A 14,718-nucleotide genomic window follows, 5' to 3' on the forward strand; every position below is an offset into this window, starting at 1 on the left:
ATATATAATTTATTTTTTATTTATTGTAATAATGCTTTCTAGGCATTTATAACAACAGTTTTCCTTATTTCCAAATTTCTGGAGAGAGATTCTGGTATCTGGTATTGCTTTGACTTTTATAACCTTTTTTTCAGCCCCTTTTAAACTGCAGAGGTTTAAACAAAATGAAGTTATTGTTCAGAGGAAGAAAAATGACTGGGGCAACCCTTTACAGGATTTCTTATAAAACAAAGAAACCTTGGGGTTATCCATAAAGGGTATAGAGAATTACAAAAAATATTCCTATGGACTAATCTTCATCTGCTGTAAACAGCTGCAGTTTAATTGAATTAGCAATGATAAATAACAGCTGAGGACTTGGTTAATATTTCCACTTTAACTGATCCACTGTGGTCTATCGATGTGTCTGTTAGTCCATTTCTTGGTAATTCCCATAAAAAAGGAGCCTGATTAACATTCTCAGTTGTTTGTTACGCTGAAGAAAAATATTTTTCAAAAAATCTTTATAACAAGACACCTCAAATAGTCTTTTACATTTGGAGAATGCCCATATTGCCAATGTGGGCACAGCCTTTGGGTAAGTTAGGATACAGAGTTCCAGCATCCCAGAGTCCCAAATGTTCTAACTACGTAATTTTCTTAAAAAAGAAAATTAGATAAAATAGCATTGTGGCCTCAATTTGGCCATCATGGAGACACCTCTGTGCCATCATGCATGCAGAGTCACAGATGACTCCAGTGTTTGTCTTCATGTGAGGAAATCTGTGGGTTTTCTGGTTATTAAGCATTTTATTAAGCCATTAAATCTTTAACACTCTACTCAGCAGCACAAACTCCTGGTATTTACCTCAGAATTTTTAAAGCAAATAATTTTGAACTAAGCAGAACAATTTTGTATTGCAAATTACAGTTTTTTTGCTCTCTTGGCTAAAATATTTTATGAGATTATTAACAATTTATTTGGTGGGTTTTATTTCAAAGCAAAAATTCAGGTTTATTGATATATTGGTGCATTGTGCTAATTTTCTCCATGTCTCCTATGTACATCACCCTCAATGAAACTACTGCATGTGTTAATAGTTGATTTACTTTCCTGTGTGTTTTTTTTTTTATTCTAGTATTCTCAAATGCGGGATGAAGTATTCAAATCAAACTTGGTGTGTGCATTTATTGTTCTTGTATTTATCACCGCTATCCAAAGCTTGCTTCCTTCTTCCAGGTAAATACAGAAATATATCTCTATATATCTGAAGGCACTCTTAGGGACACAGTGGAATAACATTTTTAGGATTGATGTGCAATGAATCAATAAAATCTGCTTGTTCCCCAGAAGTGTTTGGAAATATTTGTTCACTTTTTTTGTAATACTATTTTTTTTACCACATTATCTGCAGCCACATGTTCTCAAGTGAGACAGCAGCATGTACTGATGTTATGTTGCTGTGTTTCCAAGTAGAACTACCATCAAGTCAAGTGGAAATTTTGTGTTACAAAAATTTGCCGCAGTGTGTCCTGGTGAAACATGATCCAGAGCAATAGCTGTGCCTCTTTGCTGAGTGATTGATAATCACCTTGGGTATCAGTGACTCTCTTGCTTTTGTTTCATAAATGCTTTGTAAGAGGATTGTACTGCTTGCTTTGCTGCTGACAGTGGGATTTGCCCAGCTGGGAAAAGCAGTCTCAGGCCATTAATAAGCATGGAGGTGATCTGGTAGAACCGTTTTCACTTCTGCTCTTTGGGGCTGACCGAGCAATATATTCCTATCAAAGTAATGAAAATGTGACATAGATCAGACCTCATTTCACAGACTCAAACCTATCATTTGGCATTTCTGTCTACAATTTCATAATGAGATCACAAGAGTATGTGCAAGTACTGAGATCAGTGTTCTAGAACAGGACTGCCACCACAACAACCCTCTGCTCCCATTTGGTCTTTGACAAAGGGTTAGAAGAGAAATGCCCAGATTAACATATTTTTCAGTAGTTTCTAGCACTCAGATTAATCCTAATTTATGGCTGGCAGTAGAGTAACTTTGAAAATATATTATTTGTACAAGAAATAAGACATTTGTTGTGTTTCAGTAGTACAGTGGGATTTCTTGGATCATCTCTGGAAGACGTGACTTACCAGCATGATGTCTGAAAACACTGAAGTGGTGCTTAGGTGCAGGCAGGCGACTACATTGTGAAGCAGTGATATCTCATATGTTTTGTAATTCTCAGATGAGGAAATACCCAGAGTAGTACATGACCTTCTGTTGTTCCTTGTGTTCTATATTGCCCCCAGTAAGTTTGCTTGCTTTTTTAAAAGCTCTTCTCCCAACACACATTTAAAGTTCTTCACTTCTGGTAGATGTTTTTGTTTGTTTGTGTGTTTGTTTGTTTGTTACTTTTTCCTCAGTATGTACAAGATGATTTATGGCTCTTATTAACAGAACCTGTTTTCCAAAAAGATTTCTGCTGCTATATCAATCACTGCCATACCAGCAGGAAAGAAAAAAAGGAAAAAAAAGAAAAGAAAATACTATTTTTCTGTCTGCACAGATTCATCTCTGTTAATTCTTGTGAGGTTGTCTAGTGCCATTGGAAGGAGGGGGAAGGAGTCACACAAACACATTGCCTGCAGCTGTCTCACCTCCTAGTTTCTCATCTTGCCAGTAGTCTTGTGTTTTTCCCTGAGGACCTTTTCGTCATGGAATGTTAAAGAGGCTGCACATACAAATAGGTTGAAATGAAGATTAGATAAATTCCTACAAGAAATCAAGAAAACTGATGAAAGAAATCAAGAGACATCATCACAAAGATGAGCAGAGATTTTTTTAAAAATATGACCTTGTCTTCAAGAATGCCCTGAAAGGTTGATTGTTGGAATCTGGGAAGATATTTAGGGAAAGGATATTTACCACTATCCCTTTTGTGAGAGGAGTTTTGGGTACACATGGGTGTTTTATGGCAGTTCCTGTGTTCTGTCAGGAGCTGAAGACCACTGTCAAGGCAGGCTTAAGGAGACAAATTTTGGTCTTGTTTTTTCAAGTTCTGATACTCTGCTTCAAAAAATGTGTTTCAGTTTTTTAAAAAGCATGCCTGTCAACAGATGAGCAACCCTAAAATAACAGGATAGGGGTTTTGACTGAGAAGGTTTCAATATGCTTAAACATATTGCGTGAGAAAATAATCTGGAAGTTCAAATTTCCTAAGTTCCAGTTCTAAAAGAAGTTCAAGGTGTGAGCAGTTGAACAATCTACCACAAAGTTAGACAGGATTTGGATTCAGAGAATCCTTGAAATAACTGCATATTCATTTGTTACGCCTCTGCTAAATATCAGAGAGGTAAAATCCTAGGAAAACCATGGAAATTATTTCCATGAAACTACTAACAAACTATAATTCAGTCCTCATGCTAATTTACCCATTTCCTAAAAACACGTATAAGAGTTTTTCAGTGAATGCTTCCTATTTCTGTTGAACAAGGGTGAAATTTTGCATTTGCTTAAGTGGATGTGTGAATATTTTTGTAGCTGAATCTTTTGGTTTCTGAAAATTTGACAAAAATGTTATTTAGATTGTCAAAGAACATACATTATGGTTCTTCAGGGAGTTTCCCAGAGAGTTTACCTTAGTCTGTGAGTTAAAGGGAATTTATATAAAATCTAATGTGTATGGAAGTTTCAGAATCTCAGTTTATCTCCCTAAGGATAAATATTTTTATCTCAGGTTATCTCCCTAAGGATAAATATTTGATCCATTCATGCATTTTTCCTTGACAGGGCAGACATACATGAATTTAAAAATCTTTGTAATAGTTTTCATTCTTTGAAATATAGAGCTGGGGAAATTACTTTAAGTGAGATAAATTAATGCCATATTTTTTACCATAATTGTCCTTTATGAAACCATTATATTGCATTGCCAACCTTGCAGTGATTCATATTCTCCATCTGAGAGGCCTGGGAGTTTCATTAATTTCCTGTAATGAACTATTTATATGCTCACATGGACAGTAGGTCTTACTAGAGTAGACTGCTGAAATACTTTATTTCTGCCCATTTTTCACTGGGTTATTCTTGTGAAGGAGAAAAGCAAATTTTCAAATTGTTTTTAATTCAAACACTTGCCTCTTCTGCTTTATGTAAGTTTTCCTTTTGGCTCAAATCAGTTGATTTAGGATTGTACACAAGGAAGAGGGAAGAAAAAAGTTCTTTTTAAACTTCACTTGATCTTAATAGTAGGAGAATCCCTAAAAAGAAAATCAATTTGTCCTGAACCTCTTCTTGAATGAAGGACTGATCCAAACCCGGTGTCCTACTTCTGGGAGAAGCTCATGGACAGAAAATTACAGTGTTTTTTCGTTTGGGTTCTTTTAACCTTGCATTTTATTGTACTTGATCCTATCAGCATAGTCCCATCAAAATCAGCACAGATACTGGATTGTTCATATGAGAGGTCATATTATGCCACTTTCACTTTTGTTATTAAGTCAAGCAGGCTTAGGCAAGAGACAAGCACATCAATCTTCAGTTGAAGAGCTACTGTGGAAAAAAAATTGTTGCCTATAAATTTATTGTGAACAAATACAAGGTCTCACTTTCTCAGGCACATAAGCAGGTTATTCTGCAGTCTTGGATTTATATCCCAGACTTAGGTGTGCAGATGCTCCCTTATATTACCTTAATTCAATAACATGGGTCTTACATGTAGAGTTTGGCAGTCCGAAATAAGAATTAATGTTTAGTGTCCTCAGGCTGGACTTCTTGAGACTTGATCCTAATCTTTCTGAAGGCCTGAATTTGATTTTGTCCAGAGCTGGATCAGGCTAGGTTGGCAGGACTGGTAGGCTACACCAGCATATATAGATTATCCATATATATCTGTGATACAGTTAGAAACTATCAATTCCAAATCAGAATGCGGGCACTTGGCTTTGCAAAGCAAGAAGGCTGTTGCAGGGTACTGCTGTACTGTGGGAAACTCAAGGAATTAATCTTGCATGACCCTCTGTCAGTGTCCATAACCCAGGATCAAAGTATATCCACTGGAGAACGAGTCAGTCTGAATCTCAAGGTGCTCTCCATCTGCATAAATCTGAGACTATTGTGCAGTGAGATGAATTGTATCCAAAAACCACACAGGCGATGAGCCCTCCTGACTCCCTTGACTAGTTCTATGTGGACATGTTGTCCAACATTTCCCTTGATTTACTGACTGATTATATTGAGGTTTAACACTGGATTCTCTCTTTTTTTTCCCCAGGGTGATCCCAATGGTCATTCAGTTTTCTATCCTGATTATGCTGCACTCCGCTCTTGTGCTGATAACTACGGCAGAGGATTACAAATGTTTACCCTTAATGCTTCGGAAAACTTGCTGCTGGATTAATGAGACCTACTTGGCAAGGAATGTCATTATATTTGCATCCATTCTGATTAATTTTCTTGGAGCCATCATCAATATTGTAAGCTTATAGTGAACCAAGGAATATTATACAGGAAAAGATGATTTATGAATTATTAAGCTTGCCACAGGACTTGCTAACTATGTCTATAGGCCAGCTGTGATTTAGATAACATAGAAAAGGCAAAGCATCATAGCTTCAAGAAATTCAATCCATTGCTTAATCTATGTATTTCTGAAATATAATAATATTTCAGAAATATAATGATTTCTCCTTCATGACTATCATCTATTTTTAAAATCTTTTGTCAACTTTCTGTTCAACATATCCACCCTTTGAGGACCATTTGTAATTTTCTGACATGTTCAAATACTTTCTTAGAGACTGTCAATCAAAAAATGCTTATGGATATTAAATTCTTCCTCATAAATTTTCAGCTCATCTTACAGTTCTACTATTATTTAAATTACTAAGAAAAATAAAACAATTTCTAAAATAATAGTTTAAAAAAATCCAATAGAGCCCTGATTATCCTGATGTATTCAGCAACATGAGAGAGCTTTGCATAAGTCAGGCAGATTATAATGTCAGGCAACCTGACAGGTGCTGAAGTCTGAGCCAAGAATGTGGTAAATATCTCACTGATAGATTAAAGGTATCACTGATAGGAGAGTAAGTCAGAGAAAGAAAAATGCAGCCACTCATTTCTACCATTACAGAAAAAATATAAATACAGTAAATGTCAGGAAGTTTTATTGGGCTGAAAACTTTCTGAAGGAAAAGACAGTGGTGCATTACAATATAAATCACTAAGCAGTGGTATAGCATTTAGAGGTTTTTAAATCATGTTTAAAAAATACCTTTCAGGAAAGATTTTGGTAGAATTAGTCTTAATCTTTAAACAAGATCTCTATTATGGTATCCATGCCAAATTTGTTCCTCCCCCTGACTTCTTGTAAATTATTTTTTAAGATTGTGTCCTCTGCAATTTTCTGGGTTGGCTAATCCAAAGACAGACAAAGAAAATTATTTTTTACTGTCACACCAGTGGTCTTCTGTAAAGCAGTAAACAGTCATATGTATTGTCACATATTTAGCTGGACAATGACTTGAGTCACTGATTCCTGACCTCTACAGGAAATGACAACATCAATATAATCTCATATTTTATATGTCAAAATTCTTCCATAATATTATTTTGTTCAGGAGGGCCCTGCATGCATTTAAGAACAGCTAATGCATCTCAGAAAGCCTTGCAGCTTTATGTGTTCACTGAGTTCAAATGCAGCCAGCTGAAGGGCTCTAAGACTCAGATGCTTTCTAAGAAGAGCCATAAAGCTTTGGCTTCACCAGGGGAGCAAATGAGTTTTATGAGTCTTAAGTCCATTCCTATTGTTATAAAATTAAGTTTCTGATCCTGAAAGTCTTTTTAAAAAACACCTGTACTTCTTGTGACATTCCGCTCTGCAGAGAGGTGCTGTATACTTGATAAATTTTCAGAAGGTACAATTAATTGTCTGGTGTCATGGAAGAGTGCTCAGCCAGCCATGTAATATTCCTGCACTGCAGAGATGGCTGAGTGTCTAAAAGAACAAACAAAAGAGTCCCAAATTCAAAATTAATTTGAAATTAATGATAAGAAATCGGGCCTCATTAAATGAATTCTCTAACACTTGGAAAAAAAGATCTCTAACTAGCTTGTACACACCAGGTGGATGACATGACCTACTATAATCATCCAGAGTAAATAAATACATATTACAGGAAACACCATGTGCTTTAAGTGTCAAAACATGAAACAATTAATGATGTTTGCCTTCCGTCAAAGACAATAATGTATTCCAACTCAACACTGCTGTTTTTTTGTATCTAATGTTCTTGGTTGGAAATACCATTAAAATTAATGTAGGTCATAACAGCAAAAAGCAATATTACACTATCAGAACCATTGTTTCATGAGTGAATTTTTATTCCCTTTCATTCTAAGCATCACAGTTGCTGTTCTGGGACCACATCATGTTTTGGTACAACCAGGTCTGTGTGATATCATGAAAATGAAGGATGGATGTCCCATATCCAAACGAATAACACTATTCATAGCAGATGAAAACAGTTTGCAGAAAGGGCACACATTCAGTCTGATTTTATGCTTCTGATTAAATAATTTTCTCTTTAGTTTATAGCAAAGTCTGAGCACTTTGAGAGGTAATTTTTAAGACTCCAACATCAGTCCTCTGGAAATCCCAGAGGAGCTCATCTTTCCACTCTGGAAAGAGAGGATAGAAGCTATTCAGATGCTGAATGTCTGCAGCACAAATAGCTCCCCTTTTTCCATTTCATCTCCACAATATGTCTTCCTACTGTCCATTTATTCATCCTTGGTGCCAGCTGGGGAGCTGGCATGGAGAGCAGCAGGTCAGCCAGTCCCACCCCTGAACCCAGCCAGCCAGACAAGCAATTAGTCACCAGTGCACAATATAGCCCTGATTTTGTTTTATTTCTTCACAGCTATGGTGTGATTTTGACAAACCAATAGCCCTGAAGAACCAGACCTTCAATTCCTCTGCTTCTTTTACAGACATCTGTTCCTGTCCTGAGGTATTTCTGGGGGTACTTTTGAATCTGAGGAGTGGATCCACAAAGGTTATATGGCAACCACTACCTTGTGGTGGAGTCAGGGGCTTAAGAATGTGAAGGGAATATTTCCCTCTAACCACATGTTGATAGAAAAAGCATAGATAGAAGGAATTAACCTTATGATCTAATGGAGCATTACAAATAAGATTTAACCTTTGAACTTTATACAGCACCTTTATGCTGGGAACACACCCAGCAATAATTCAATAAACCTGGTGCAATAAAGCACCTAATTTGCATGAATGTAATGGAGAGCAAAACTTCTCACATGACAAAGACAGTAGTTAGATTGCTGTGGTTATTTTAAGATTACTTTTGGAGAAAAAAAAAAAAGAAATTCCCTCTAAGTTGAGCAAGCAGGCAACAGAATCAATGTGTTGGTCATGTGTAGATAAGAGAAGTATGTTGCTTAGAAAGTCATATGGCAGTGTCATGATACTGCCAGCAGTATTCTCTAAACAGCAGGGATGCAGACTTTCCTACAGAGAAACTGTTCTAAAGAAAAACTGTACCCAGAAAAATGAATACGATTGCTCCTAAAGCTGTATGATTTAATTTAAACTACATTTGGATAGTGGGTGTTGATGTTGCTATTTTAAGTCTGAATAGCTCATGACCATGATTGCCTCTCTCTATCCAGTATCAGCTGCATAGATTGCATTTGGCAGATGACTAATCATTGAGAAAAATGAGACAATGAAAAGATTAGAAAATAAGGGATGAATAAAATTTCCAGGCATCATATTTTAAGAGAGAAATGTAACCAAGCTAGATCTACAATATTAAAAATTTAAAAAAAAATAAAAGCCAAAAAAAATCCAAACCTATGGCTTTATGCTCTCTTCAGTAGCATGGGAAAAATTAAAGTAGAAATATGATTCTCCCATCCTGAGTATTTTGTGGGTCTTGTGGAAATTTAGACTCTAGAGGAATATAAATTGTTTTCTCCCAGTTGCCTATTCAGTAGCAAGCTATTGCATGCAGCATCTCTCCCTTTCCTCTTTTAATTATAGAGGATGCCATTTCCCTTATAATGCAATGAAAATGCCATAAAGGCATAGAAAACAATCTCTGCTGACATGGAGGTACCATGAAAAACAGAGAATTTGTAATTTCACATTCTATTTTAGCAAAACACTTATTTCCAAAGTGCCCTGGGCCCTAAGAGGGCTCACCTGAGCACTGAAATCCAAAATCTTTCCATACTTCTGGTTACTTGATTATTTACATAGATGCTTATGTCTGATCACCAAAATTAACCAGTGCTGTTTTCTGTTCAGTATTTTGTCTTCACTGGTGTGCTGGCAATGGTGACTTGTGCAGTCTTTCTTCGTCTCAACTCTGTCCTGAAGCTGGCAGTTCTTCTCATCATGATTGCCATCTACTCTCTGCTGACTGAGACCATTTATGCTTCCCTTTTTCTGCAATATGACAACTTTAACCACAATGGAGAGTAAGTGTTCACAGCCCCCTTCAGGAGCTGCTTTTTCTTAAGGTGGTGGCCAAGTCTTGCCAGAGTATGAATGTATTGGATAGCACCATAGTTAAATATGGAGTGACGGTTAGAACAGGCAATGACTAATTCAAAATTATTTATAATCTGCTTCTTTCTCAAGTCTTTTTATTAAAATGTTCATTTCATGAGGGCATTTAAATATTGAGCAGGATTTGTCTTTCATATCTCTTACAGTCTATCAATGCTGATAAAAAATATGCATTGCAATGCACATACCTTGGTCATTTCTATTCATGAAAGCTCCAGAAAAACAAAAAAAAATCCCCTCAGTTTAAGAAAACAGGAGTGAACAATTGATTTTTTAGAATAAAATCTGAACAAACAAAGTGCAGTTGTGAAAGATATAGAACACAGGGATGATCCTGTTTTGTAGGAGAGAGCTTGTAGGACACATTCCTCCTCCTCCTCCCAGGTTTCTTTCCCAGCGAGAGAAACTGAAGAGAAGAACAGAAGAACCACAATGATTTGCAGAGTCAGAGGTGCAATTAGTGTTGCAATAACTGAGCCCAGAGCAGCAGTAATTAAAATAATTCAGGAAAACACTTCAGTCTTTGATACTTGACCAGTGTAGCATTGCAGTTACTTGTGCAGATGAAGATGCTCAGAGTGAGAGAAAAGCATGGATTTGCAGTACAATTAATTCTCACAACAGCCACGTCCTTACACATAGCGAGGCTCTGCATGTAGACTTTTCCTTACTTGTTTCCTACAGTAGCAAGATACCAAAGATTTGGAGTGCAATTCCTTTTTCTAATGCTAGTTAACATTGTACATATATCACATATCATATATCATATACCATATATCATAGATCATATATCATATATCATATATCATATATCATATATATCACATATCATATATCATATATCACATATCATAGCAGGCCCCAGCAAATCTAACAAATGGCAGTAAGCAATACTTTGGCTAAGTTACTAGAAATAAAAATTGTGATAATTGACACTAAACAGGCATGGCAAAGAATCTCATTTGTGTGAAAATCTTGAAGAATTCAGAGTAGCTTCTATTCCCTGTGCCAATGAAACCCTCTAGTGAGAGCTATCAGAGAAGAGTGAGAAAGAAGCAGGAATATTCCCTGGAGTAGCCAACAGCCCAAGACATAGGGAAATCAGTTGAGATGCTCCACTCTCACAACAAGGATATGAACTTAAACTGATATATATTAGGGAGAATGAAGTTCATGATTGTGTGCCCTGAAAATTATTTGGTTTTTTAGCTATATAAATCATTAGAATAAAAGAGTTTGCAACTCCTTACAGAAGTCATACAGCTATGGTGGGTGTAGCTCCAGCACCACAATATGCAATAACTGGTGAGTTTATAGCCAAGACCTGTAAGGCTCTTGCCTTTAGCCAGTGTACAGGGGTCCTTTTGGAATGTGTTCATTCAGAGGTTGTATTTTGGGCAACTTCAAAATAGGACACATTTGAATTCCAGCATATTTTCAGATGACTTGCTCTTGCTCTATATTGATGACTCATCCCATAGCAGCACATTTCCAGTAAATTCATTAGGACCACAAAGTCAGCTCAGTTATCTCTCTCACTAGAAAGTTTCCTTTTAGTTTAGTCTCAACTTCTACTCTTTCTTTCTCTAATTTCTCTGTCATAAGAGTCCTTCTCTGACAAATATAATCCAATACTTCTTTAAAAATTACTGTGGAAAACAGATTCAGTATCTGGACTTTTTTTTTTGTTCTTAGATCTCAAGGCAGACTTAAGAGTGTCCCAAAATATCTTCCAATTTCTGGTCTTCATTTACTCATATATTATTTATTTTCAGAATTTCAAGGTTTTATCATCACATAAAACCTTCCTTTTCTCATCTCCCTTCAACAAAATAATTGACAAATATTCCTGTTCAATTTGCCTCCAAATATTTTTTTTTCTCTCACTTGCTTTACTATAACTTTGGCTCCGCCAGTTCCCCAACCTCTTTTGTCTGTTCCCTGGGAAGCCTGCTTTTTAAAAAGCACCCTGGCATACAGAGATACTTTCTTCAGTTTTTATTCATCTTTCCATGTAACTGTAATTTCTCACAATATTTGAAACCCCCTGTTACTGCTTTTAACCCCTTTATTTTGAATTTTTTGTGCTCCATACACAGCACCTCAGTGCTTTCATACAGCCAGTACCTGCTTGGCTCATCTTCTCTCCTTCCCTGTGGTCTGCAAGGGTTTCCTTTACCCCCCTTGTCACAGGCTTCTCTGGTCTCCTCTTTGTAGCTCATTAAAACCAGTCCTTGCTAGTTTGCATTTTTTTTTTTTTTTTTGGTCCTCTCTCTTTTAACCCACACTATATTCCTGTCATCTCCAAACCCTTGTCACAATATAGGGGATGTTTAATTTCAGCTCCTGCCTTGGAGTTCATCCTTTAGCATTATTCACTGGGCCTTTACTTCACAGCCTGGAAGTTTCCCTTTGTCAGCTCCACCTCAACCTTTCCCCCCCAAGATGCCACCTCCTGCACTCCACAGGGGCTGTTTACCAAGCTCCCAGGAAGAGACTGACTGACACACAGCTTGCATATCACATTTGAAAGTGTAAGCTCATCACCTCCTGTGTACCTCCTGTAGGCTACAATTTACTTACTTAAAATGTGTCTCCAAACAGGGAGCTCTCCAATTACACTCCTGTTCTCTTGAACTAATTACTGCTAAATTAAATTTTCAAATGGAATGGATTTTTTTTAAAGAACAACAAAAATTTCCACTTATGAAATGAAACTTATGAACAATTACAACACTAATAAATCAATAACTGTATTTTACTTTGCTGTTTGTTGTTTTTTTTTTCCAGCACAGACTTCCTGGGTACAAAGGAGGCATCTTTGCTACTGATGGCAATGTTCCTTTTAGCTGTATTTTATCATGGTCAACAGGTAATGCAAACATTTTCTTCAACCTTTCCCTTTGTCCCTTGCAATTACAAGGTGTGACAACAATTACTTTTAAAATACCATCTGCCTTTTTACCCTCTTGAGCATATGACCTTTAACAATTTAATAAACCATATGCAGAATCTGATTAAAGAAAGCCCACATCTGACACTGCCTAACATTCTTAAAGAACATGTGCAATATTCTATTCAGCAATACTCAAATTATATTGCATTTTCTATTTGAAGGAACAAACAGGTCACCATTATTTTATACACATATGCAGTTCTGGAGGCACCTGACAGCTTCATTGCACTTGAGTAGGCATAAAACCAAAATACAGAAAGGGAATAAAAACCAGTAAATGATGAAACCACGGTGAAATAAGTTATTATGTTTATAAAGAAAAAACAACAGACTCGAGGAAATGAGGAAAATATGGGTTAAGCACCAGTACTTACTCATCTGTGTCATGGAACACTTGCAAGAAACCTTTCACATGGACCTAGATCTTACACAGCATTTAGGGCCTCAGATCTTTGGGACTGATACCCTCAAGAAGGAATTGAGAAACTGGGTACTTCAGGAATATGTACACAATGCACAGGGAGAGAGAACTATGGCAAATTTAGATTTAAAATAACAAATGTGTTGAATAAAAACCAGCTAAAGCAGAGTGTTTTGTCCACAGTGTTTCTGGTTCTCAGGCTCTGGACGTCAAACATGCTGAGTTGAGGCAGTTTCTGATCACAAAAAGCAAGGGGCAGGCTGTATTAAAGAAAGTACCAGGCACAGTTAGACATTTAGACATTGTTGACTTGCCTAAAGATTTTCCCCTCAAGACCATTTGGCATAAATGGCCAATCACTGGGCTGATGAACTCCAGCATTTCTCAATCCCCCTTTTTTCCTGAGGCAGTAAGAAAGGAATGATGATGTGATGAATAAGACAATATTATACACTTTACTACAATAACTTTCTAAGCCGCCCCAGAAGTTAGAACCTCCATTCTTTCAATAGGAAAGCAAAAAGAAGCAATCACCTAAATATTCTGTTAATTTTCCTACTGTTTATCTTCCTTCTGAGGGAATGAGGAGTGAGTGAGTGAGTAGGTGAAGCAAGGGATGAAATGTGTTTTGCACAACACACAGATTTAAATTTGATGGAAAGTAATGAGCTGTGATGTGTCTTTTTCAAGACATATAGTCTACTTAGGAAAAATACAGAACAAATTAGAAACTAACAACTCAAATTTGAGATAAGCCTTATAGTATTCTTACTATAGTAATTATAGTATTTATGTAATTATTATTATTTGTCAATATAAAAATCTCTGGCTTGGGAATCAGCCAAGGTACTAAGAAAAACAACACTAGGGATGTTTAGGTATAGTAAGAATCAGGCAGAAACCAGGAAATGCTCTTCAGGATTCCAATCCTGAGTGTAAATGTCTGTGGGGTGTTTAAGAGTATTTTCCAGTCCAGGGGCCTGTAAGCAGAGCACAAGTTATTTTCCATTTTATTAACCTTTCTTGTTCTATAAAACAGGATGGTTGCACTAAAACTGCCCTTGGAAATGGTCTCTAAGATGTGCTAAGTCCTGCATGTTCTCCCAAATGATCCATAAGGCCAGTCTATCAATTTAACACCATCCAACAGCAGAGTCCAGGAACATTTCATTGAATTATTTAATTTCTTATTATGGAGTTAACCTAAATATCTCTGTAGAGCTGCCAAATTAATATGTATATATATATAAAAGCTCCATTCAAACCACATTAAATAAAAAAGAAAATAACCTCTTCAAAAGTGTGAATTAAGGAACACATTCAGTCCAATAAAGTTGTCCTCCAGCACATCTTCCCATCTCACAAGCTGCAAAAGTATTCTAAAGTAGAATAGCTTAAAACTTGTCTTATTCTAGGTGGGTTTACTGAACAGGATTATTTTTGTAAGCTAATATTTATGAACCTTCAGTTTTTGAATAATTAATTATTGGTTTTTATCCATTGCGATTTAAAGTTAATGTCATATTTAGCACCCAAAATTTATAATTAAATTTGTGAAAAAGGTGCGTGGTACCATCTTATTAGATTTAATGTAACTGCATGTGGCAATCATCTGCAGAGTGGTTGGGTTGTGCATCATGTAGAGGACATAATGCTAGGCTTTCTGTGTAATACACCTCTCTTTTCTTCACTAACTATTGTAATTTGTAATTAATGGTGTTGCTTAAAGCTACATATCAGGGCAGGAAAACATGGACACTTTGGG

At 36.4% G+C, this 14,718-nt stretch overlaps 1 protein-coding gene across 2 annotated transcripts in view; it reads left to right on the forward strand.

Moving 5' to 3' along the window:
• The window catches only part of ADCY8 (adenylate cyclase 8), a 118,342-nt gene that overhangs the window by 87,485 nt on the left and 16,139 nt on the right, over positions 1-14,718 (forward strand). For both annotated transcript variants that reach the window (XM_014254089.2, XM_088053374.1), the window contains 5 exons: positions 1,119-1,219; positions 5,254-5,455; positions 7,904-7,993; positions 9,313-9,485; positions 12,367-12,448. In XM_014254089.2, coding sequence (XP_014109564.1) covers positions 1,119-1,219; positions 5,254-5,455; positions 7,904-7,993; positions 9,313-9,485; positions 12,367-12,448 — 648 coding nt within the window. The remainder of the gene's footprint in view (positions 1-1,118; positions 1,220-5,253; positions 5,456-7,903; positions 7,994-9,312; positions 9,486-12,366; positions 12,449-14,718) is intronic.

Source organism: Pseudopodoces humilis, chromosome 1 (genome assembly GCF_049639895.1).
Source record: "Pseudopodoces humilis isolate 2021_Gansu_Grassland_sample_001 chromosome 1, ASM4963989v1, whole genome shotgun sequence".
NCBI classification, from domain to species: domain Eukaryota; kingdom Metazoa; phylum Chordata; class Aves; order Passeriformes; family Paridae; genus Pseudopodoces; species Pseudopodoces humilis.